General features: G+C 49.5%; 6 protein-coding genes across 6 annotated transcripts; all 6 read left to right on the top strand.

Moving 5' to 3' along the window:
• Positions 1 to 3864: 3864 nt before the first annotated feature.
• Positions 3865 to 5123, top strand: FOBCDRAFT_186747 (nucleoside-diphosphate-sugar epimerase). The gene is made up of 2 exons (XM_054706205.2): positions 3865 to 4230; positions 4281 to 5123. The coding sequence occupies exons 1-2, from the start codon at positions 3971 to 3973 to the stop codon at positions 4777 to 4779; spliced, it is 759 nt and encodes a 252-aa protein (XP_054562180.1). The 5' UTR covers positions 3865 to 3970; the 3' UTR covers positions 4780 to 5123.
• Positions 5124 to 5687: 564 nt separating this feature from the next.
• On the top strand, positions 5688 to 6587 carry FOBCDRAFT_139856 (X-Pro dipeptidyl-peptidase protein; the record flags this gene model as incomplete). Its single annotated transcript, XM_054706206.1, has 1 exon — positions 5688 to 6587. One exon carries the CDS (start codon positions 5688 to 5690, stop codon positions 6585 to 6587), a length of 900 nt encoding a protein of 299 aa, XP_054562181.1.
• An 852-nt stretch (positions 6588 to 7439) lies between these two features.
• Positions 7440 to 8552, top strand: FOBCDRAFT_94070 (uncharacterized protein; the record flags this gene model as incomplete). The annotated part of the gene is made up of 1 exon (XM_059612270.1): positions 7440 to 8552. A coding segment is annotated over one exon (1113 nt), but the record flags the coding sequence as incomplete, so codon positions are not given.
• Positions 8553 to 9149, top strand: FOBCDRAFT_99224 (uncharacterized protein; the record flags this gene model as incomplete). Its single annotated transcript, XM_059612289.1, has 1 exon — positions 8553 to 9149. A coding segment is annotated over one exon (597 nt), but the record flags the coding sequence as incomplete, so codon positions are not given.
• Positions 9150 to 9266: 117 nt separating this feature from the next.
• FOBCDRAFT_97104 (uncharacterized protein) lies at positions 9267 to 10223 on the top strand (the record flags this gene model as incomplete). The annotated part of the gene is made up of 1 exon (XM_059612280.1): positions 9267 to 10223. A coding segment is annotated over one exon (957 nt), but the record flags the coding sequence as incomplete, so codon positions are not given.
• A 32-nt stretch (positions 10224 to 10255) lies between these two features.
• Positions 10256 to 12053, top strand: FOBCDRAFT_186750 (uncharacterized protein; the record flags this gene model as incomplete). Its single annotated transcript, XM_059608637.1, has 2 exons — positions 10256 to 11009; positions 11823 to 12053. The coding sequence occupies exons 1-2, from the start codon at positions 10521 to 10523 to the stop codon at positions 12051 to 12053; spliced, it is 720 nt and encodes a 239-aa protein (XP_059467664.1). The 5' UTR covers positions 10256 to 10520.
• Positions 12054 to 24799: the final 12746 nt, after the last annotated feature.

Below are 24799 nucleotides of genomic sequence, written 5' to 3' on the forward strand. Positions count from 1 at the left end.
TGGATTATGTGGGGATGGGGTCTGTAATGGTGACCCTTATTCGCCCAAACATCGCGTTTTCCAGCTTTGTACCTCTGGATAACTCAAATCAATTTTAGTCGAATTATCCACCCAAATCGACTGAGATCTGGAAACAGATGATGTAAGTATGGAAATATTTTAGACGGACAAAGTTTATGCCAGCTGAACATTGTATCGGGCCATTGAACGAGTACAAAATGCGGACGAAGCCCCTTATGTAAAGAAAATATTCAGAACACTGCTCTCTATCTTTAGCTTGAACATTACTGGCATTAACATCACTATGTCTGGGCTCGCAATTCATCCCAAGGGAGTACAGTTTAAGCCTGATATAGACATTCCTGATCTTACTGGCAAGATCATTTGCATCACCGGAGGTTTTTATATTTCGCGCCTTGGCTAGCCATATCTAATTTTCTCAGGTACTGCGGGCATCGGCAAGGCGGCACTCCTTAGTCTCGTAAAGCACAACCCCGGCCACATCGTCTTCACTGGCCGCAATGCCGCAAAAGCTAAGGAAGTGATTCTCGAAGCTCGCAAGATCTCGCCAGTAACTGTTACATTTCTGGAATGCGATTTATCGTCTCTCCAATCTGTCACAGCCGCCGCCAAACAATTTTTAGCCGACTTCGACAAGCTCGACATCCTCTTCGCCAATGCCGGCATCATGGCCGTCCCACCAGGTCTTACCAAAGATGGTTACGAGGTGCAGTTTGGCACCAATCACATGGGCCATGCCCTGTTGCTGAAGTATCTGTTACCGCTCATGGCCAAGACAGCTGCTACTGGCCGCGACGTGCGCCTTGTCACTACTTCCTCCAGCGCCTTTCAGGGCGCCTCCGGCATCACGTTCGACACCATCAAGACGCCACAAAGTATGATTTTTGGCCATTTCCGCCGTTATCTCCTTGACTGCGCGGGGGCTACCATCGCGTACCGGACCCACCTTTTCTCTCGTAATGACGAGGGTACAAGCGGGGTACGGAAAGGTCTTTGAGAAAGAAATTACTGCCAAAACACTATAGAAATTATTTTGAAGAGACCTATGACTTCTCAATCAATTCCCGGCGAGGCGCTTAACGCTTCTGATCCAAGTAGCTATATCACAGAGAAAAACAGCCGCCGTGAGCAGCCTAACGATGTTACGTGCCGACCGGTCTTCAACCCGGCCACAAGGTGCGGCGCCTACTTCCTCCCTATGGAGATGCCCTCTCGCGACCCTGTTATCAAGTCTCTGCCCCATACGCCTCTTGAGCTTTTCCAGATTTTCCTACCCTATTCCTTAGTTAAAATATGGGTTCAATACACCAATCGCTGGGTTGAAAGCTTGCTCCAAGACCGTCATTTAAAGCCGGCAGCCCGGCTTAAAAGCTGGGTTGAGACCTCCGTTGCAGAGGTATATATATGGCTTGCCATCCTGATTTACATAGGAATTCATAAAGAAGCTACGATCCATAGCCATTGGGAGACTTCTCACCCGGAGCATTATGCTCCTGACCACCCAATTCGCCGGCTTATGACCTATGACAGGTTTCAGCTTCTGCAGCGGCATATACGAGTCTTTAACCCGTTTAATATCTCTGATATACCTTCCGAGGGTATTCCAAGCCGTGGACAACTGGTCTGAGCACATACAACGCGTATCTCTTGATTTATGGACCCCAGGCACGAATCTCGCTGTAGATGAGTGTATGACCCGCTTCACAGGAAGGTCCTACGAGACAACAAAGGTCCCAAATAAACCCACGCGTCTCGGCTTCAAGTCTTGGGTTGCGGCTCAAAAAGGCTTCTTCCTGCAGTGGATTTGGCACCAGCCAAAGAAGAGATATGGGCCAGTTGCCCTGGTAAAGAAGAAGGACCCCATTCAGCTTTCTCGTCAGCTACGCAGTCAGAGAAGAAGGGGACTCTATACGCCTCTGAATCCGACACAAAGTGTGGTCGTTGCCCTAGTTAATAAGCTGCCCAAAGCCAGATATCACGTCTTTATCGATAACCTATTTTCCTCTGCAAATCTCTTCACACATCTACGAAGGCTAGGCCACGGGGCTACAGGCACAGCCCGCCGCAACTGTGGTATTTACAAGCCCTTTGTGCAGCTCAAAGTCGATAACACTGCTGGCCGGAACCTTCTTCGATTTGGGGAGGTACGAAAGGCCCCAACAGTCGATCACAAGGCAAGGAAGAAAGACATATTTACATGTAATTCCCCTACTAATTTGTCACTAACTTGTCTCTTGGCGTGGCAGGTGAATCAAATCGCGTGGAAGGATAACTCCCTCGTGCTCTTCCTGACTTCTGTGTTTAAGGGAGACGAGCTCGTTAAGCGCAAGAGGAAACGGCCCAACACAATGGAAGCTCGTGCACGCCCCATACAGCGTTTTTTTGGTGACGAAGCCGTGAAGGACTTTAATATCCCTTTGGTGGCTGCTATCTATAACGATGAAATGAATCATGTCGACCGAGGAGACCAATTGAGGGCATCATTAGGTTATAATCACCGCATTCGTCGGGGCCCTTGGCAGGCTCTAGCTTGGACTTTCCTCCTTGAAATAGCTCTTGTTAATAGCTATCTTCTTCAGCTTCACGGCAACCCAAGTTGGAAGAGATACAAGTCACAAACGGCGTGGAGAAGCTGTATTGTTGATGCCCTCATCGCCGCTTTCAGCCCTGATTACAAAGGAAGGAAGCTATATAGATCAGGTCACGATAACCTCAGTCATCCGGACCATCAGCTTATCTACAGAGGGCGCACCAAGAATAGCCGCTGCCACGCCTGCCTAGGCCATCGCTGTGGTGTTGCGAGATCACAAGCACAAGAGCGTGCCTTGGCCGAGATTAACGGGAATAGGGGCAGGAAGGAGGCGCCAAAATCGAGGTACGGTTGCGGGCTGTGTGACGTTGCTTTATGTAACTCGGTGTATTGCTTTGACTTATATCACCATAGAAAATAGGTGGGAAAAGAAGTACCTTTCATTTGCGGCATTTTGATTGGATCAAGCCCCTGTCCGGTACGCGATGGTAGCCCCCGCGCAGTCAAGGAGATATGCAGAGCAAGCTTGCCAACACGCTATACTCGCAAAAGATTGCCGAGCTCTATCCGGATATCATATCTTGCTCCATCCAGCAGGTGCCGTTGCAACTGATATTGGTGGTACTCACTTAGGTCTTTTAGACAAGTTGTTTACTACAATCAGCACGCGTGGGAAGTACCTCACTCCCGAAGAAGGGGCGTATAATATGTGCTGGGTGGCAACAACTAAGCGTGAGAATCTTGTAAATGGTACTTATTATGAGCCTGTCGGCTGGCCTGGTACTATGACCAAGGTGTCTCAGGACAATGTGTTGCGGGACCAGCTTTGGGACTGGACGCAGAAGGAATTAGAAGGCTTCTGTATATAAGATAAAAAGTTAGCTCAACCAGGGGAAAAGCGTTATAAAATATGCAGTAAGACTAGATATAATACAAGGACTTATTGGGAAAGTATTAAGGCTTCTAGAAATGAGTATATATTAATAAATACTTTATTATATTTTTATTACAATATCTAACTATTTAATGCTTAGGATTTTTATCGTGCTTGTTATTACATACGCTATAAAAACTAGCAAAGTATAATTATTAGCTTAAAATTTAATTAGTGGAGCATGGGTTAGATTAGCCATCAAGGTATAGGTCAGTTCATATATAGCCACCACAGTCTTAAGCCATTGCCGATCAGGCCCAGAAACCGCTAGTGCAACTCACCCACGCTATTGCTCCCCCATCTCGGGTCACGAAGATAAACAACCAACCCCTCCCTCACTCCTTTAGACATTTAGGATTAGTGCACTTTGACTTAAGCGGTCAAGTATAAAGTCCGCAATATCTCTGTTGCCACTTTAACTCCATTTCACTTGGCTTTTGAGCAAGCTTCATGTCTCCCTATTTTGACCTGCTTGTAATCCAGTGATGCATCTAGTTCTTACCGGTGCCACGGGGCTCGTGGGCTCTGCGGTCCTGGATGCTATGCTCAAAGCCAAAGATATTACCAAGATCACAATCCTTTCTCGCCGCCAGGTTCCCATGGCTGAAGCCGCCAAAGACCCACGAATAAACGTACTTCTTCAAGAGGACTTCGAGAGGTATACTCCGGACACTCTTGAGAAACTCCAGGGCGCAAATGGAATGGTTTGGGCTCTCGGCATCAGCCAGACAAAAGTCACGAAAGAGTAGGTCTGCTCCTTCATACTACTAACATCGCACAATGTTGACAGCGAAGCGAATACATCAAAATCACCAAGACGTTTGCGGTCGCTGCTGCCGAAGCAGTTTCGAGCTTGGCATCTCCCGACAAGCCCTTCCGCTTTATCTACGTGTCCGGTGCAGGCGCCACACAGTCGCCAGGGGTCTTCACTCCCTTCTTTGGTGGTGTGAAGGGTGAGACCGAGGTATTGTTGTCTGCTCTGCGCAGAACGCATCCGGGTTTCTTAGCAGAAGCTGTTCGTCCATCTGTTGTAGATGGCAGCGCGCATTGGGCTATCAAGCCGTATTTACCGAACCCCGGCTTCCTTTACAACATATTAGGAGCCGTCTTTCTAGCACCGACCAGAGTGCTAGCTCGGAATTACCATGCGCCAACTGAATCGTTTGGTAGATTTCTCACGGAGATGGCAATGGGGAAATTCGACCAACAATTAAAGTCACGCGAACTCTCAACACTGAAAGGTGGGCTGCGAATCGTGGAGAACGTGGATTTCCGCCAACTAGCGGGGCTGTAATGCCGACAGTAGCAACAGTGCTACATGGCTGTAAAATGAGCATGGCGATGGCCCCCGCAACGCTAGTAACAACCTCTTGTTAAATAAGTCGAATAAATAATTACAGGTTTACATATAATGTGTAAACGGAGGGCATGGATGGGATGTGCTTTGGAAGGAAGAAGGAGAAAAGGAAAGAAGAAAAATAAAGGAATAAAGAAGAGGCTGCAAACTTTCATTCTAGACTTCCTCAAATACTAGAAGATACGCGTTTACTCCCCCGCGTCGCACTGGGTCTTTGTAGCGAAGGGTACTGTTTTGATATAGCCTATTTTTCTCCATACTTACTGGGAGGTCATGTACCCTCAACCTCAATGTAAAGGAGTGTTTAATAATTAATCACTTTCCATCCAGCTAACAACCAAGAAGTTAAGTTGCTTTGGAGCGGCGCAAAGCAAGGATAGTTGACGATCAAATTACACATTGCCGCAGGAATGGAGCATCACCAATATTGCTCTGTTAATTGATTCTGCAACTACAGCGGCAGTTGTGTCGCGCTGGCATGCCATGGCTCGAGAGATGTTGGGCCCCGCTTCCATATGGGTCATTCATCTGTGTACGGGGAATCTGACGGGGTGGCGCGACGCTAGGTGCCTATGCGGATTTCGAAAACAGCGCTATAAGTATTTGGCGGAGCGGGCAGAAAGTCCGCATCGACTCGGCCATAGTCTTGAGTTGGAACCGCTTTGGCATACCCACCGTGCACGGAATGATGCACTCTACGGATTTGCTCCATTATCTCCGAGGTCTTAAATCCACGACACCTTCTTTATAATACAGGCCATGTCTACTTATTTTCGGCGGCAAATCCATCCTCTATTCATCTACAGCTCTAGCGCATAACATCGGTTTCCACAATACTCTTCACCATGTCCTCTATCACCATCCCAAAAGGCTCCATCAAGCTCGCTGGTCTGCTCTTCAAGCCAGTTTCACTTTCTGGCAAGGCACCCGGAGTTGTCGTCATTCACCCTGGTGGAGGTGTGAAAGAGCAGACAGCTAGCATATATGCCAAGCAGCTCTCTGAGAAGGGCTACATTGCAATTGCTTATGATGCGGCCCACCAAGGCGACTCGGAGGGTCTCCCTCGCCATCTCGAAGACCCTGCATCAAGAATTACAGATGCTTTCGCTGTCGCCGACTACCTTGAACGACTTGGTAGCGTGGATGTCAATTCTCTTTTCGTCGTCGGCATCTGTGCGGGAGGAGGATATGCAGTTGCCGCTGCGAAGGTCGACCATCGCTTCAAGGCTGTTGCTATTGTCAGTGCTGTCAATGGAGGCGAAGGGGCCCGCCTGGGTTTAGATGGAAAGGGAAACCCGGCCGATGCGGCCGCCACTCTCGATCAAGTGGCGCAAGCCATCCAATCCGAGGCCAAAAGTAACGAGCCTATTACTGTACCAATCATCCCCCCGAAAGGCGATAGTCCGGTTCAGGATATGCTTGATACGCATGAGTACTATTTCACTTCGCGAGGAAAGCACCCCAACTCTCAGAACAAGATGCTTCTTCGTTCCGTTCCCCTCGTCATGGCGTGGGATGCATGGGCATATGCGGAACATCTCCTTACGCAGCCTATACTGATCGTTGTTGGAGCGGAGTCAGTCAACAAGTGGCACTCAGATAGGATCTTTGAGCGACTTGATGGCAAGAATAAGAGCCTGAAGAGAACCATCTGGCCTAATGCCTACCATATTGACCTTTACGACAAGATGGAATATGTCGAGCCGACCATCGAAGAGATTGACGAGCTATTCAAGAGTGTATAGATTCTTACCGCCTATAGTTTATTGAGGACATCTGGAGTCGAGTCTTAAGAACCCACTGTGGTACGGGGCTGCTGGAATTCACCACTCTTCTAAAATTAGTCTCTTTTCATATGTAATCAGTGAAACATTTCGGCACTATTGGCACGGCGGGTTGCATTGCACATAGCTACCGCTATAAGGATGTCAAATACGAAAAGACCTGCAAAAGGGGTCTCAGACCTACGAGCCCCAGCCGAGCCAGGTTTTGTTGAACAAGCTGGAGTATCACGTGCAAGCAGGGATGCTTAAGATTACGCGCCAAAATGGCGAGCCCTTCAAGGGGCAGATTTCAACAGAAGACAACATGAATACACCAATTCACATCAATGAACCGAATACACGTAACGTCTAACAGGTTTACATCCTAATACTACAGTCCAAAATCAATTATATAATAATTGATTTAATTTATCCCACTTTATAGGGGGTTAACTTAATTTTTGACCAGGGGTAGAATTAAATTTACCAAAGTCACCTACTCTAGTATACTAGTCGGTAACGGGGCCCGTTACGGGTTTTACGCCAATCAAAACTATTAAATTCAACATGGGGTCCTCAAACTCGTAACGGGCCCCGTTACCAACGACGTCGTGTTTACGAAAACGCGAAACGGGCCCCGTTTCGAGGCATGGTGATCTGTGCCACCCATGCTGAAATCATTGCGCGTAGCTAAGAGCCAATCATAGGTGACCAGAATTACCTAATTTGACTTTCGTCCTGATCCCTTTCGACCACCGCGTCTTTTACTCATTGCTAATGATTTAGTGATTGTGTTTGTGGCGATCTTTTCTCCAGTTAATGTTCCTTCTCAGTATGTCTACCCAAGTATCTTCAGAATATCGCCTCCATCGGCAAAACATCACGCCAAGTCAAGTTCAGTCACTCAGGAGACTAGAGCTTCACTACGATATCTCTTTTCAAGCTATCATTTGCATACCCTGTGGCTTTGCCTTGAAAACAGACGATGATCGTGTCGGACGCCACCTCAAAGACAAACATAGTATATCTAAAAAGCGTCGGCAGAAGCTCAATACCCTAGTCAATTCCCTGCATCTTCCTGACCTAGACGAACTACCGAAGCGAGCAGATGGATCTGCACAGCATCCATACCTAGCCCTCCAGACTGGGGCAGAATGCAAGCACTGTGATTTGCGATCCACAAGTTATGACATACTGTCACGCCATTTAAAGAAAGAACATTCCCAAGAGATCAATGGCATAGGTACAAGGGGAAAGCGTTGGCTACGCTATCACATTCGGGATAATCTCACGTTCCAAAGCTGGAAGGCCAACGATATTCAGAAATCCTGGATCGTTACAACCACAGACAATCAACAATCACTGCAAAAGGGTGTCGGTCGATTCTTGCAACCAGTTCCGGACGCTATAAATGAATTTGCCCAAAAGTTGGTCATGGAGGAGCGTGGCCGATTAGATGACCAACAATGCTCACCTAGCTTCAATGGAACTCTGGGAAAGAAAGAGCTCCTCACTAATTGGATGCGGCGCACTCGTTGGGATGAAACGCTCAGTCAAGCACGACGCGACATGCTGTTGACACTTTCGGAGGTGCCCTTGACGACTGGTCAGCCCTTCTGGATAGGCATTCATGATGGGGAACAAATCCGCAGTTCGGTGAAGGATGAGTGTAAGCTTGCCAAAATTATGCAAGCATTGGATCGTCTCTTCGACCGGTGTGCAGATACGGTGATGCATACAGACGTCAGTGTGCGAAGGTGGTTGCGAGGTAGATTTCCTGACCGCCCCTACAAGGCACCCTTCGAGCTCGTCATGCGATCCACTTCTGAGTCACAATATCGGAAGGAGTTTAAACGCTGTCTCTGCTTCTGGCTTCGAGTTCTACAATTACCAAAATCTATGGTCCCTTCCATCATAGGGCGGGGCTTATCTGAACCGCAACACGAAATGCCGGAACAGCTTTGGTCGGATCCGATATGGAAAGACCAGCCACCCACCGGTCTGTTCCCCGTGGAAGATGATGAAGAAGGCAGGGTGGAAGAAGAAGATAGCGAAGACGAAGATGAGAGCGATTACGAGGACAGCGGCGATACAAAGGATGGCGAGGAGAAGATCTACGCCTGGCCTGAGCAGGAATCTGGCTGTTCTTATGAGGAGTCAACAACAGGAGATCAGTCTTCTACTCTTCTTACGCATCAAGATACAAGAGCAGATGATCCATGTACCGATGTCGTACTCGAACTCTGCTACAGTATGGCTATCGAGGACTTTGAAGATGGAACAGCAAGCTCTTCTTTACTCGTATATTTTAGTGCCGTACGAGGCCTGTCAAGGCCGACAGGCGATGAGTATCTCCGCCCTCACCAGTTCACGCCCGTACTATCGAGACTGATATACTGCACACATTTGATCTTCCTTGAGACGACTTTACCGCGTTTTCCTCACCTGTATGCGGCAATTCCAGCTAGGCCCTCCTATGGGCATCTCGGGAGACTGATGCCCGTCCGCACAGAAAAGATGTGTGATGGCACCATGTCCCCCCTTGGGGAATTTCTCAGTCTCCTGTCCTATGGCCGTGCGTTAAGTCGAAGCGAAGGACCAGTCTATCACTTTCACTGGAGCGAAGATGACCAGGTTTTATCCTGGGATGGATGCTCGCACTTGTCTATGACGAGTTTTCGTGGCCTTGCCCGCGAAGCTCTGAGGCAAACTACCACCCAGTGCCAGCGGCTGATGTTTGACTGGGAGCCGGCCGACCCGGATCTCAGCAGCTTCCGAGACCGGCTGTCGACAGCGAAGTCCGGCTATTCTTTTGTGACCGATCCCGCCAATGGGCTGGACGATGCATATCTAGATCTATTCATGAGAGCATGTACCTCTTCGATTGATGGTATGCTTAAGTCGCGAGGTCAAGGCCAAAGTCTCTGGGACACTGAAGCAGCACAAGCATATCTCGATGCCCACGATGCTTCTTTGAAGACTATCATGGTTCTTTGCTATCTGGATAGTGGACAGGCCGCGAGAATTTCCGAGCTTTTAACTATAGAATACTGCAATACAGCATCACGGCTACGAGGTATAGGAATATACGGGATGAGTTTGTTCTCAATCACCCGGCACCAAAAAGCACGCCTTACAACGAACAATGAGTTTCAAGTAGCACGATTCTTTTCTCCACCAGTCGCCCGTCTACTATTCCGCTATCTTGTGTATATTCGACCTGTCGCTTACACCATCTTACGCAAATGTTTCCATCACGAATCTACAAACACTTTGTTATTTGCTCCTATCTCGAGATATTCGAGAGATAGCTCTTGGTCGACGAAAACTTTCAGTGAAGAACTCAAGCAGATAAGCAGGATAGTCCCTGGCATTCCCTGCGAGATTGGAGTCCAGTTATATCGGCAGCTTTCTATTGCTATCACAGAAAAGCATGTCCGTGAGGCCGCATCTGGGTTCAACAGATTCGATGATACTACAAATACGGCTAGTGAAGATGCTGCTTTTGCATGGCAGAGCGGCCACAGGCCGATGCAGAGGTATTCCACATACGGACTCGACGGCGCTTTCCCGGATCGGTTACAACCAGCGCTTTTGCGAATATATGCGAGAATCTCGGCCGGTTGGCATAGATTTCTGAGCATAGAAGATGGAGAGGAGTTCGTCAGCGCCAAAACCACTGACAATACTCACCAAGTCAGACCGGGTAGGGAGTTGGTTCCGTCGAAGAGGCTGCATGACAAGGAATCATCATGTGTGCCGTCGACCGAGCCACCTGAGAAACGTCAGTGTCAACGGCTTGAACAGCTAGAAGAAGGTAGCAGTAACCAAGCAAGTGCTATCAATGTTTTCGAGGAACACATCCCGTGTGACCCGATTGCGTCACGTGCGCTTGAAGGATGCGCAGAGTCCCCCATGGACCGACCAGTTTTGACTGCTGGGCCATTTGTCAATTTGGAGCAGCTTAGCTTGATGGCATGTAGTATCTGCAAGTATGCAGTGCTGGCTGATGGAATCCGGAATCATCTCTTGCATCGAAGACATCAGTATAGCCTTTCGGCAGGCGAGAAGACGAAGATTATCTCCATAGTCAACACTATTCCAGGGATACTCAAAAAACAAGATGACCTGCTGGGCTTTCGATTCCCACCGCCAGAAACTAAGCCACTTCCTTTCATCGAAGCAACAAAACATGACGGTCTTCGGTGCAATGACTGTGGCTATGTTACTCGACAAACGGGAAATATGCAAAAACATTGTCGGCAAAAACACAGATGGCAAAACGATTGGACAAAGGGAGGTAATGTTAAGCGAAAAGCTAAACTACCTCGAGACTTACCGTGGACAACGGGGGTGTCCTGTCAGCGCCTCTTTGATCATGACAGAGCCAGCAGTTGGTTCGAAGTAGGGAAGGAACCGGTCATTTGATAGATCAGATTATCGATTCGGTATCCATTTATTACAGAAGTAGATTATCATGAAGGTCGAGAGCAACATTAAAGACGGTTAAGAGGCAACGAATATTAAACAAGCACGCCACGGCGTTGAGCGGTTTTCCGAAGTTGTAGAAGTTGGCCATGATTGTATAAGGTTAAGAATATTTAGCATTGAGTAATGGACTATAGGCAGAGGCAGAAACAACACGTCTCATAGAACCATTTATTCACGTGCTAGAGCTACCATTTGATCAACTTAACTACCCACATAACACATACAAGAGAGAACAAGTATCGTTATTATGGAACCATTTATTCATGTATTAGAGTTGCCATTTGTTATATGCATGGTTTGTAAGCTTGGCTGTGTGGCTAATGAGATTCCAAGGCATTTGAAGCAAAAACATACAAAGATTGCGGCCGATCAGATTAAGGAGATCATCAAGGCAGTAGATGCCATACCAGGACTTGTCCGTAGACAGGACGAGCTGCATGATTTCCAGTTCCCAGATGCATCGAACGAAGCGATTCCGTATCTCGAACCGCCAAGAGGGGGCATATTAAGCTGCACAGCATGCGACCATTTCGCTTCCAATAAGCGTGATATACAAGCACACTATCGCAAGGAGCATGGATGGGAGAATGATTGGAAGAAGGGAGGAAATATAAAAAAGAAGCTAGAGCAGCCCAGAGAGACTCCATGGATAGAAGGTGCATATTGTCAGCGATTTTTAGGCGACGCTGGGCGAGTAGGTGGTTTCAAGTACGCAAAGATGATGAGTCAGAGGTTCAAACAGCCATCAATAGCGAACCGAGAGATGGTATTATCAAGAGACTGATAAAGGTTCACCAAGAACAAGTCGACAAGTTCAACGCTGCCGAAGAGGATGAGATCAAGGTTGCCAACGAGAAGAAGGAGCTAAGTGCGTGGCTAGAAAGGACAGGCTGGGCAGACCACTTGCAAAAGTTCAAGGCAAAGAAGGATTTATTGCCGCTGGCCGCCCTACTATAAGAAGATGAGCCGGTGTTACAAGTGATGTGCGACACATTCGATCGATTGGCTAAACACGCTAAGGCAGCAGCAGTACCAAGCATAGTCGGACTAGCCGCGCTGTATCAGATTGAGCGGTAGGAGATCCACATCAAGCCAAGCAAGCCATTCGATAATCAACTAGAGTCGTGGGCTCAGTATAAGGGCTACTGGGTGATAATGCTGCGTATTTGGCATCATATGGACGGTCGGCAAGACGAAGATCGACCGCCATATAAGCTAACTATCCGGCAGGTTGACTTATGTGACGAGTTCATGGAAGCTGCCGAAGCTGTTGTTGCGGGGCAGGCAAGGGAGACTGGGCTGACCGATGAGAAGATGAAGCTCGTAAAGAGGCAAAGGGGACGTATAGGATCGTACGGGAAAAGTCAAAACGGTTTATGACGCAGATATTAGAACAGAATGACTTAGAACCGACACCGATAGACTAGATCTTCGACGCACAAACACATGGAATAAAGATACGATATGCAACAGCAGCAGGTGGTACGATCGATTGGCGGGGGGAAGATATTATATATCGGCAAGTGAGGTTCACAATAAGCAGCTTGTCAGAAATGTTCCACTTGCTTGTGCAGGACGCCAGGTCAATGCTATGCGAATTGATGATGGCGAGCTCCAAATGCTCACAAGCGGGGCGGCAACGACGGCGGTTTAACGGCATACCCAATGACGAGATCATGTAATACAGGCTAGTCATGTCCTACAAGAAAAGGTGGCTCGTCATATGTGATCCTCTAAACAAAAATCACGCCCAGGCCGACGGAGTAGTCAATAGTGTTATGGAATATCCTGGGAGAGATCTTCGTGCAGCATCACACAGCGCCCACACCGATGGACTTGATGGCGCGTCATGGGATGCCTTGCGATAGGTGTTAGTGTAACCCTTACACAACACCCGGACCGCCAGATTTTATAGCTTTCCGGAAAGTCCTGCAGGACAGTCTATTGTTCTTAAACAGGGCCACTTCCAATAAGCTATGTGTTGTCAATAATATGGTACGATATTGGCAGAACAATGCCTTCTTTTACCTCTAGACGACTTGGCAAGCATTGTGTTTGCTACCTTTTAGCCGTGAGGGGGATTAAATAGGTTACTCATCGGCACTTTATTGCTAGATACTGCAGTAAGAAGGTCTGCTATGCTTGGAACGAGGTAAACTATCGAAGCAAGCCTTAAAAGACTAATATTAAGTATTTAGCGCTTTTATGGCTACCTTAATATGCATTGCTCCGCCTAAGCTGCCTAACATTACTACCTTGGAAATAGTTTATAATTTGCATCTTTACTTCCTCCTTAAAACCGATAGAAGCAAATATATCATACCGAAGCCAGATAAACTCCAGTATAACCTAAAACTAATCCTTGAGGATTAGCGAAGGAGAGGCTGGCAGCTTAAGCCACCGGCCACAGGCAGTCTGACCGAAATGGTTGACTTTGGCTTAAATGATACCTTGTTACTATCCTCTTCTAGCCTGTTGGGGAGAGAATTTCTCAAGGAGCTTAGAAAGCATCTTAATTTTATCCTCGGGGGACAAGTATCTCGTTAGGGTGAAGGCTTAACCGAATATCTTTCCTAACTAGAAGAATATATTACTAAGTTCTATAAAGCAGATAGTGCCTTATTTTTTAGGCAATTGATAGGGACGCATCAAGAATTGATAGGGGCGCATCGTCCTTAAGGACGCTCCAGCTTTTATAACATCCGATTGGCCCAACTTTTCAAGACCCATAAATACTTCACCATGAAGGCGGTGAAACCAGCTCCCTTAACAACCGTAGCTCTTGTTATTGAATTGCGCAGAGATGCTGGGTGTGCTTAGTAAAATTAAGGTGGTTATTTTTATTAACGCGGTGAGATCTCTCTAGGGGTTTATATCCTATGGATTCCATCTAGGACTTTAAAGTGTGATCCTGAAGTCAAGGGGAAGCTCCCAATTATTCCAAAAGTACTTCCTAGCCCAAAAGCAACTGTATCGCTGATATTCTCTAAGAATGGATTGCGCAAATGTGCTAATATGCTAGGCATGATTTACTCCACAGAATTAGAATCATTCCGTTTAGAGCAACTATCTACTTTTTCTCTTACAGTGATTGAAGGAAGAATCTCTTCGTCGCCGTTCCGCAGCTCCCATTGACTTCTTTGTCTCCGAATACTCGGTTGCGTCTTTCGCCCACTAGCACGTACTCCTGTAGTTCTCCCCTCTCTGAGAACAGCCGACCGGCGGCGTGCCTGATACCGGTGTAGGGTACTGGCTTGGCTGCTGGCCTGTTGGCTTGCATCAACTTCCAGCCTCGCCAGGGTCGACCTATTCTGGCTTCTTGGTGGCCGACCGCGTCTACGCTCAGATGCCTTGCTTCTGGCTTGTTGACTTACTCCCGATTTCGTCCTGACCACTGTCGACTTGTTTCGACTACTGGGTAGTCGACCGTACCCACGCTCGGAAGAGCCCATACCATCTGGTTGACTCTCGCTTGACCTGATAGTCAGCCTTACCGGAACCACCTGCGCAATGTTCCTGGGTCTGCCACGGAGAGCTGTAGCAATCTTGGGGTCGAGAATCCGTCGGTATGGGTCTTGAGCGGATGATTCTCGTAGTCGCCATCGTGGATGGACCTCCCATCTGGTGAATGACGCGGCAGACCCCAGCTTTGAATAGACCTTGTGACAACAAGGGATCCCGAGCTCAACCGAGACTGAGCAGTCATCATTGCAGTCCCCGAGAGGCTTTGGGAACGGATTCTTACCGGTTGGCATCGCTTTGCGAGCTAAGCGGTATTGCTTGTTGATTAGCCCGAGGCCCTTCGACGAGATTGCTGCCCGGAGGTCGCCAAGATACTCAGAGCCGGACCCCATATACTCGCGAGCAGTGAGGACCTCATCCGCTGCGCAGGCATCACTAAAGTCCCGCTCTTGGTCCTTTATCATGTCCTGCATAGCCTCGACAAGCCGATAGAGATGACTCATACCATTCAGAAGATAGCTCTTGATGTTGTTGTTGCTGGCTTCTGTCCCAGATGTGACGCGGATTCCAAAATTGCGATACTTCCTGATGAAACAGCGGGCCCACTGAGCTCTTACAGGCATGTAAGTTCCATGGAGATACCGCAGAATAGCTCGTTGGTCGTCGAACTCTTTGCAGAGGTTTCCCCATGCCTTCTCGTGAGCTTCCTCGGTCTCGGCAAATAAGACGAACTTCCACATCATGAGAACTCCCTGGTAGCTATGAGGGATGACCTCAGATGATGTCGCATGGATAGATTGTTGATCTTTACGGCTTAGCTGAGCCTGTCTCTGTGGGGCAGAGTCATCTCTCTCGGAGTCGTCGTGGCTGCTACTCCCATCGCAGCGGTCCATAGCCCACTTCTGCTTTGACTTGAGCAGGACATTCGAATTGATGTGGTGGATACAGAGCTGTTGCTGTACATCGGGAAACTGATCGTTCAATGCGGTTTTCATCTGTTCGTCGAAATCTGTAATGATAACATCGGGTCGTCGGATGGAGTGCTGCTCTGCAAGCTGTCGAATGCTCTCGGAGAGAAACTGAAACCCCTCCCGTCTCTCGTTGTCGATTAACCCGAAAGCTGCATTAAAAACAGAACCAAGACAAGTTTGTCCTGTTGCCTGGAATAAGGGAAGTTTGAAGCGATTGGTATTATATGTATTGTCGAAGCTGATGACCTCGGGGAACCGCTTCCACATCTGAAGGCAGTAGGGAAAGGTCCAAACAAGTCCAACGAGACGGCTTGGCTCGTTATCCACCCATTTGGCGAGATAGGGAATATGCAGATCGTCGAACAGCTTGATCAGTGCCGCGGTGGGAGTATAGCCACTCAGCTTGTCTCGATTGATGAGAGCCCGCGCGTTATAGATGTCCCTCTGCGTGAAGATTGACTCGGGATGCTGCTCCTGGACTACAGCCCGTACGTCACGGGCCCGGATACCTACCCGGCGGCTCATAGACTCAATGGTTGCCCTGACGGGTGTAGTAAGTCGTCTGTGGGAAGGATGTGCAGACGGTCTAATGCTACGATCATGGTTGTGTTGATTATGTTCCGGATTCGAGTGACGACGTAGAACCCATTTGCCTTCTTCTAGAGCTTCAGCAATCACCATCCACTTACATCCACACTTCCGGGATTTCCGCTGCCGAAGACCTGCGCCTCGGCTGGGTCTTGGGTCTCCGTATCGATCGCACCGAAGAGAATAGCGGATCTTCCTCCCCTTATACGAGCGGCCGTTGTGCTTTGCAAAGCCAAATCCATTAGCTTTCGCGAAGGCGTTGACTGAGTCAAGGAGAGTTTCGACTGTTGGGAATGGGTTGCCTGGGATCGGTGGATTCGGGATTGCATCCGGGGCGGGGGATGAGGAAATCCTATGCGATGAAGATCTGATCTCTTCAGGGGATTGTGGCCGGCTGGACGTCTCTCGAGGCGGGGAGTAGGGAGGAGGGGATTCGAGCGCATCTGAACTGAGTGGTGACCAACCCCATCTCTCTCGCCATTGGCGTACTCGTTCGTACGACTGGGCAAGTTCAAGTGTCAGTCTTCGGTCTGTCCCGATTACTTCCTGCACGAGCTCAAGGGCAGATTGGAATTCGGCCCTTGCGGGCGACGACTGTTCTTGTGGTGATTGAGGGGGGAAATAGGAAGGTAAGATGTCTGTTTCTGGGCCTGGTATAGGTATTCTGACCCGCTGCGGTCGTCCTCCCCGAGATGGGAAATCGTTTGAAAGGTATATCTCGTGATCAAAGCGGAGCTCCCATAGTGGCTCATGAAGCCCTTGAGACCCATGGGGCTGTGGCGCGGTCGTGAATATCCGTGGGTAAGATGCAAAGAGGTTTTCGATTGCATCTCCGTCGCCGGCTCCGTAGTACCGGCCGACACTTGTTCCAGTACTGCTTGCTGAAGGTGGTCTGCTCGCGAGTATTGGTGGGCTGAAACTAGCTTGCCGGCTCTGCCGCTGTCGTTTTCGAGAATGCGATTCGCAGCTAGGACTGGGGCTTCGGGCGTGACGTCTTGAATCGCTCTCTGAGCTAGGAGGTGACTCCGATTGGAGCATGACGAGAGACCTAATGATTGATGGTTGAGAGACTGATGTTCGATCATCTGCTCATTTAGATTAAAGAGAGCTGAGGTCGGGTACTTCGGGAGCGTCGGCAGAATCCTGCCTGCACTAACAAAAAAGTGACTGGCGAATCAGAGGCTGCAAAGCTGGAGCGTCCCTAAGGACGATGCGCCCCTATCAATTCTTGATGCGTCCCTATCAATTGCCTTTTTTTTTTGCTTGACGAAAGGGTGGGGCTGTCGAAAGGGGGGTTGTGTATGGTATAACGTACATGATAAGCAAGTGGGCCATCCAAGTAAGTGGGCCACTTCTTGTACACCCTTAAGGTAAAAATTAAAATAAAAACACCACAAGCTATCTAATTAATTAAAACTACTCTCTATACTCTCCTCTAGACGTCTCAATCACTACCTGACAGGTCCTTGCATTATGCCCAGTCTTTCCGCATACACCACAGCGCCGAACGCCCGGTCGCGCCGACCTTTCTTGACCACTACTTCTCGACGATTCGGCCACTACCTGCGCATCTACATCCATCTGATCAACTATTTGCCTTGATTCCCCTGCAGTCATCACCCCTCCTTTCTGTAATCGGGTTCTTTTTGCCCTTCGGCGTCGACTAAGTATCTCATTTGCTTGTTCAAGGTCATTCATCCTAGCCTCTACTAAGGCTAGCTTATGCATGACTGTGCTTGTTCCCTTCTCAAAACACTTCACAGCTTGAATAAGTGACTCTGGAGAGCTGCTATGATGTCTTCTGATTCGTTTCTGTAAGTAGGCAGATTGAGATTGGACCTCAAGAACTGTCTTTGGGGTCTTTGAAACCCATGGGGTTAAGGGTTCAGCAACCTCCTCGGAAGGCGTTGGAGTCCGCAGCTTCATATCAAGCTTTGAGATCACGCTTTCCGGGTTAAAAGGAGCAAGCCCAGCTCCTCTAAAACCCCCTTTGATATTTTTTTCGGTTATAGTGGCTTGAAAGGCGGCGTGGAAGGCGGGAAAGAACTCGGTCTTCGAAATATAGGTTATAGAGCATCTGATCAGATGCTCTATTTCTCGACCATATGCCTTCTTTAGTGGCCCAAAGCACCCGATATCAAGAGGCTGAAGTAGATGAGACGTATGAGCCGGAATACAGAGCGTGATGATATTATTCTCCTGGCAATATTTCTCAAAAGCGACGGAGTGGTGACTTTCGTGGCCATCAAGGATCAGAAGACGATAAGAACCAACTGATCGGTCAGTTGTGCATCGGTTGAAGTGCTTTAGCCACTCAAGACCTAGTTCATTGTTTGTCCAGCCATTTTGGCTCGTTGCAATAACCCAGCCGTTTGGGAGGGTAGGTTCTTCATGCCAGTTGGCAAGGTGATATTGGCCCGCTCCAATGATAAACGGCTCGATCGCCCAGCCTTCCGCATTAATCGCTTGAATGACTGTAATCCATTCACGATTCCCAGGCTGCACTGATTTTGGTCTTCCAAGCCTTTCTGAACCTGTGACGACCATGCCGCTTGAGATAACACCCATCATAAAGCCAGTCTCATCAAAGTTCCAGATATCCTCTGATTGGATACCATACTTCGCGATTGTGTTCTGTACGAGCTTAAACCAGTTGCGAATAACAGTTGGATCTTCGCATTTGGCCCTCTGGTAGTCATATTTACGAAAGAAATGCGTCTTGAGCTCTGGTTGTCGTTTAACGAAGTTATGAGCCCAGCGCTTGCCGACGGGTGGCGCCTTGCGGTCAGCGAGGAGAGAATTGGCCATTTCTTCAATAAAAGAATGTCGCGGAGGAAACCCTCGCGAATCTAGGTCGAGAATAAAGTGAACTACTATTTCTTCTTCTAGATTAGATAGTCTGCGTGATTCCTGGGTAGTATCGCGTCGTGATTGAATGCCATTCTGGCGGCGACGTAAGGTATTGCGAGGAACTTCATATGTATCTGCAGCGCGTCGGACACTTAGTTTGGGGTTATTTTGAAGGGCCTGAAGTGCAAGAAGCATTCTAGCCTCAATAGAAGAGTTCGGCATGCTTGGTGGTTGAGAATTATCTGATCAGATAGAAATGTTGCAAGGTGAGGGATTTTTGGCCCACTTACTTGGATGGCCCACTTGCTTATCGATGGTGCCCGCAATTACGTCGTAATTCGCTCAGACCACGTGACGACTTATCCCCCGCAAAAAGCGGCCCGTGAAATCGTGTGCGCGGCGCCTGATAAGTGCATTTGATAAGTTCCCCGCAACTTATCAGGCCCCAGACAGGAAACAAATACCACGTAGAAAGGCCTTGATCGACCGAGATGGCCGCAGACGACTCGTACACGGCCGCAGATGAGCGTGCCCGTGCCGCCCGGAGGGCGGGCCTTCAGGCGAAGAAGGACGAACAGCCGGCGAACACGGCACGGAGTTATGCTGCGAAGCAGCGGGAGTGGAAGGCGCGTTCCCCCGGCCGCCGCCCTCTCTTTTCCCCTTTGCCCTTGTCTCTTTTTTTTACGTAGAGTCCCATAGGCGGCTAACAGACGAGGACTTATAGGCCTGGTGCCGTACGCCTTGGGCTGCGGCAGACGGCTCACTTTATAGCTGGCCCGACGGCGAGCTCGTAACCCCAGACAAGCTAGCAGCGTGGCTCAAAGAGGATATCCTCTTACGACGCGTTGCCCCGCCGCAAAAGAAACCACGGGCACGGGGTAAGGGCAAGGGCAAAGGAAAGGCTGTACAGTTACGGCGGCAGCTCGAACAGGAGCAGCTCGAGGCCGCGGCCCTGGCAGAGGCCGAAAGCCTAGCCGAAGCCCTAGAGGTCCCCCTGGCCGAGGCCGCCGAGCTGCTTGCGGATGACCGCGAAGGCTACGTGCCACCCACGGCCCTTGCGCCGGCTGCAGCAGACCTTGCCGAAGGATCTCTGCTTACGAGGGGCACTATCGACGCCTATATCGCGGCCGTTATCGAGCTCTGGCGGCTCCAGGTAGCCCACGGCAACGCAAACACGGAAAACCCCCGGGGCGCCGCCGTACGAGGCTTCCTTAAGCAACGCGGCCGGCAGCAGGGGAAGCACGACCGCGCCTCCTTTAAAGACCGCGGGACTGATGGGATCCAGGCCGGCTATTTACCCGACGAATGGCTCCGGGTCCAGGATCTCCTTCTCAGCGGGGCCGCATACATGCCGCAAAACCTCCGTACGCGAGTTGACCTCCTATTCGGCCACTACTACCTCTTACGGGGGGAAAACCGCCGTAAGATGGAGCTTGCAGACCTGTCTCTACTCGACTATCCGTCTTCAGAAGGCCCGACCCCCTGTGGCTGCCTCGTTACCCTTTTGCGAGACGGTAAGCTAAACAAGACGGCAAAGAAAGAGTTCATGGGTGCCCTCCGGCACAAGGACCCCTTGTTCTGTACGCAAGGGGCCTTAGCACAGCTCTTCTTCTGGCGCTGGCACGTCGCCGGCGAGCCGTCCCCGTCCTTCCGGCGCCGCCAGGACTGGTATCGGATCAAGGTTCTTGTCGGACGGGACCGTGAGCAGGAGCTCTCGTACCCGACGCAGCTACAAGAGACCTGGCGTATCTTCGGTGCTGCTGGCCTTATGGCGTCAAAGAAGACGCACCTCCCGCGCAGGGTAGGCGCCCAGGACGCGGAGACCCACGGCACGTCGCTCGCCCAGATCTCGCAGGCCGGCCGCTGGAACCAGAGCGTGCTCTGCCAGGCCTATCTTACGCATCTACCGCGCCAGTTCATGCGTATTGTCGCCGGCTTCTCGGCGTCACCCGGGGACTACTTCCTCGCGCGTGCGGCCCACGAGCCCCCGTACGTCTTACAAAAGCAGCTCTGGCCATGGATCGAGGAGTGGGAGCCTCGCTTTGAGGCTCGCGCGCGCCGGCAATGTTGGGCAGAAGGTGGCCTCGACGACGACGACCTAGCCGCCGACGGCTTCCTTAAGCTTATGCGGCGCCTGCGCATAGTACTATTACAGGACCTGGCTGTATTGCAGCCTCGCTATCCGTCGCTACCCTTCTTCGCCTACGCCCCTTTTAACGGGCCCGAATGGGATGAGTTCGCCGTCACCGTTCGCTCTGACGCGGTAGGGGCTACGGAGCCGTTAAGCCTGCTCGTACAACGCGCGCTGCCAGAGCTTAGCGGTGTGTTAGAGAGCACACGCGAGGCCGTCTTACAGAATAGCCAGCGGCTGGCCATCCGACTAGAGGCCCGGCTAGAAGGAATTCAGGACGGCCTCGATGCCCTCCTCCAAGGCAAGGTCCCTGTCACCTTTACCGGCCACTTTGGAGCCGGGCCAGCAGTGTCGCTGGCGCCGGCGCCGGCGCCGTCGACAGCCCCTACCTTGAACTTCAATACGGCTCCGGCTCCGGCTCCAGAGCCTCCAGTACCAGGTATGCCCGTCGTTGCAGCCCTGGCCAAGGTCTTTACAGTGCGGGATGTCTGGAAGGAATGGGAGGAAGGGATTGCAGGTCAGCCGGCCGTACGGGTGCTAGAAGAGACGTGGGGAAGCCGCTGGCGCCCGGGGAACGGGATCAGGGTGCAGTTCTGTCGCCGGAAGGTGATCTGGGACGAGCTCTTGGCCCGCACGGCGTCCGGCAAGCGCGAGGAGGAGGCAGTTGCAGAGCTAGAGCTCTTACGCGCCGGCCGGAGCTTGAACCGGCTCGTCGACGAGCTCAAACAGCGCCGCCGGCGGCGCCAGGGCCAGGGCCGGATACGGGTACAGGTAGGGACCCCCGTGCCCGATGACCCAGGCCCGAGACCAAGGCCGACTCGGGGCCAGGGCTATCGGGGGCGCTGGGCTCGGCTAGGGAGGAGGCGGACCGCCCCTCGTCGACGGTAAGCTGGCCGTCAGGTAGGATCTTTATATATTTATAGCTATAACTAGTCCGTATCTATCTATCTATCTAGAAGGCGTATTCTTTTATTAATTCTTTTTTTTTTCTCTTTCTTTTCTTTTTGAATATTAAGGAGCAGCAGGATCAGCGCATTGCTATATCGTAGTCCTTGCAGCGAAGCCTGCCCCCCCAGCCGCTACACACGCAAATATCTCAGCGCCCGCTTGTCTATACAGCGTCGCTCTTGAACCAAACGGACCGCCAGAGCGTAGCAGTCCTCCAGCCCTGGAATTGTATCGATTTGGCTCCTAACCGTCGAGATATTCGCGTGCGCGGCGCCGGGCACTTATCAGATGGTAGTTGTGTAATCACATACGATTTCCCGAAATTACTCCGCAAAGCGACCCCACGATAAGTTCTGCTTATCAACCACGTTAAGCTCTTTTATATAGATATATAACGTACACGATAAGCATGCCGATCAGACAAGCATGCCGATCAGTTTACTTTTGACCTTAAAGGCAGTTTTTTAAATAATTCTTAAAAATTCAAATTAAGTCTAAAATAGCTAAAACTTTAATAGCTTATAAATAAGTCCTAAAATAAGTTATATTTATTTTCTTAAATTTTTAAAAAATTCCTATATAACTTAGCTATCCCTTGAGCTGTGGAAAACCTCCTGGCAGGTCACGGCAGGGGGGTGCAGCCAATTAAAATGCATCGGATTAAAGGTACCTACCCCCTCACCTATTTTAGCCTATGGTAGAAGTACCAGCAATCTCTCGAGTTACAAATCGCTACATCACACTGCTCACATCCCCAAACTGTCTGGCGCCTTCTTTTGTTGTAGCCGACCGGGGCCAAGGGCCTCCCTGCACTTCTTGATCTCGGCTGCCCTAATTGAAGCCCGTTGCAAGCAAGGCAATCTTATTTTTTCCCTCTTCGGATGTGCTTATGTTGTGCCACAGGCGTAAATTCGTCTCCGGCTCGAAAAGTCCGCCTTGACTGGCTTTCTTATGGGTATGATTGCAAGCGGAATGGTCGTTATAGGTTCAGAAAGGCGTAGACGACCAAAATCAGTGCAGCCTGGAAGCCGGGAATGGATTACGGTTATTCAGGCGATTAATGCGACCGGCTGGGCGATCCAGCCGTTTATTATCAGTGCGGGCTAATATCACCTCGCCAATTGGTACCGAGATAATAATCTCCCGGGCGATTGGGCTATTGTAATAACCTAAAATGGCTGGACCGATAATGAGATCGGTCTTGAGTGGCTAAAGCACTTCAACTGGTGTATAAGCAATCGATTAATTGGTTCTTATTGTCTTCTGATCCTCGATGGCCACGAAAGTTACCACTCCGTCGACTTTGAGAGATATTGCGAGGAAAACAAGATTATCACGCTTTGTATGCCACCTCATTCGTCTTATCTACTTCAGCCTCTTGATTTTGGGTACTTTAACCTGCTCAAGCAGGCTTACGGTAGAGAAATAGAGCATCTGATTAGATGCTCTATAACCCATATTTCAAAGACTGAGTTCTTTCTGGCCTTCTACGCCGCATATCAGGGCACTATGACGGAAAGAAATATTAAGGCGGCTTTTAGAGGAGCCGGGCTTGTTCCTCTTGACCTAGAAAGTGTGGTCTTAAAGCTTGATGTGCAGCTATAGACTCCAACGCCTGCCGAAGAGGTAGCTAGCCCTATGACCCCTTGTTCGTCAAAGACTCTAAAGACCGTCCTTGAGGCCCAATCTCAGTATGAATACCTTAATGACCGAATCAGGCGCCATTATAGTAGCTCCCTAGAGTCAATGTTAGGAGCTCTTAAGTCGCTTGCTAAGGGGACTAAGGCAATAATGCATGAGAATGCCTTATTGAGGGCTAAGGTCTAGAATCTTCAAGAGGCAAATGAGATACTAAGCCGGTGCTGGAGGGCAAAAAGGACTAGACTACAAAAAAGAGGGGTAATGACGGTAGAGGAAGGGAGGCAAGTAATTGATTAGGTGGATGTTGATGCGCAGGTAGTGGCGGAATCGTCGAGAAGTAGTGGTCAAGGAAGGTCGGCGCGACCGGGGGTTCGTCACTGTGGTATCTGCGGCAAGCCTGGTCATAATTCAAGAACATGTCAGGTAGTGATTGAGACATCTGGGGAAGAGCATAGTGAGTAGTTTTAATTGATCAAATGGTTTGTAGTGTTTTTATCGCGATTTCTATCTCAAGGGTATAGGAAAGGTGGTGCACATACTTGTTTGGTGCACATGCTTATCATGTACGTTATAATTAATTGATAATTAGATTATAATACTAATACTACTAAGGCAAATAAATAAGTATTAGAAAAGAACGATAAAAGGGAATATAAGTTTACTTAATAAATATAGACTTTCGGATAACCTGTTTGATAAGCGAGCGCCGCAGACAAGCGAGCGCCGCACTTTCCTTCTTCAACCTATAGGTCATCCCTCCCTACCCGACCTATAGGTTCAAAAGGGTCACTTTCACTCGCTAAATTCCTCCCCAGATGACTTGATAAGTTCTTGCATTATGCCCGCCCTTGCCGCATACACCACAGCGCCGACCACCCGGTCGCTCCGACCTTGCTCGACCACTACTTCTCGATAATTCGGCTACTACCTACATATCAACATCCATCTGATCAATTACTTGCGATACTTCCTATACAGTCATAGTCCCTCCTTTCTATAATCTAGTCCTTTTTATCCTTTGGCGCCAGCTTAATACCTCATTTTCATCTTAAAGATTCTAGACCTTAGCCCTCAATAGTGCATTCTCATGCATTATAGCTGTGGTTCCTTTT

This window comes from Fusarium oxysporum, chromosome VII (genome assembly GCF_013085055.1).
Source record: "Fusarium oxysporum Fo47 chromosome VII, complete sequence".
NCBI classification, from domain to species: Eukaryota; Fungi; Ascomycota; class Sordariomycetes; order Hypocreales; family Nectriaceae; genus Fusarium; species Fusarium oxysporum.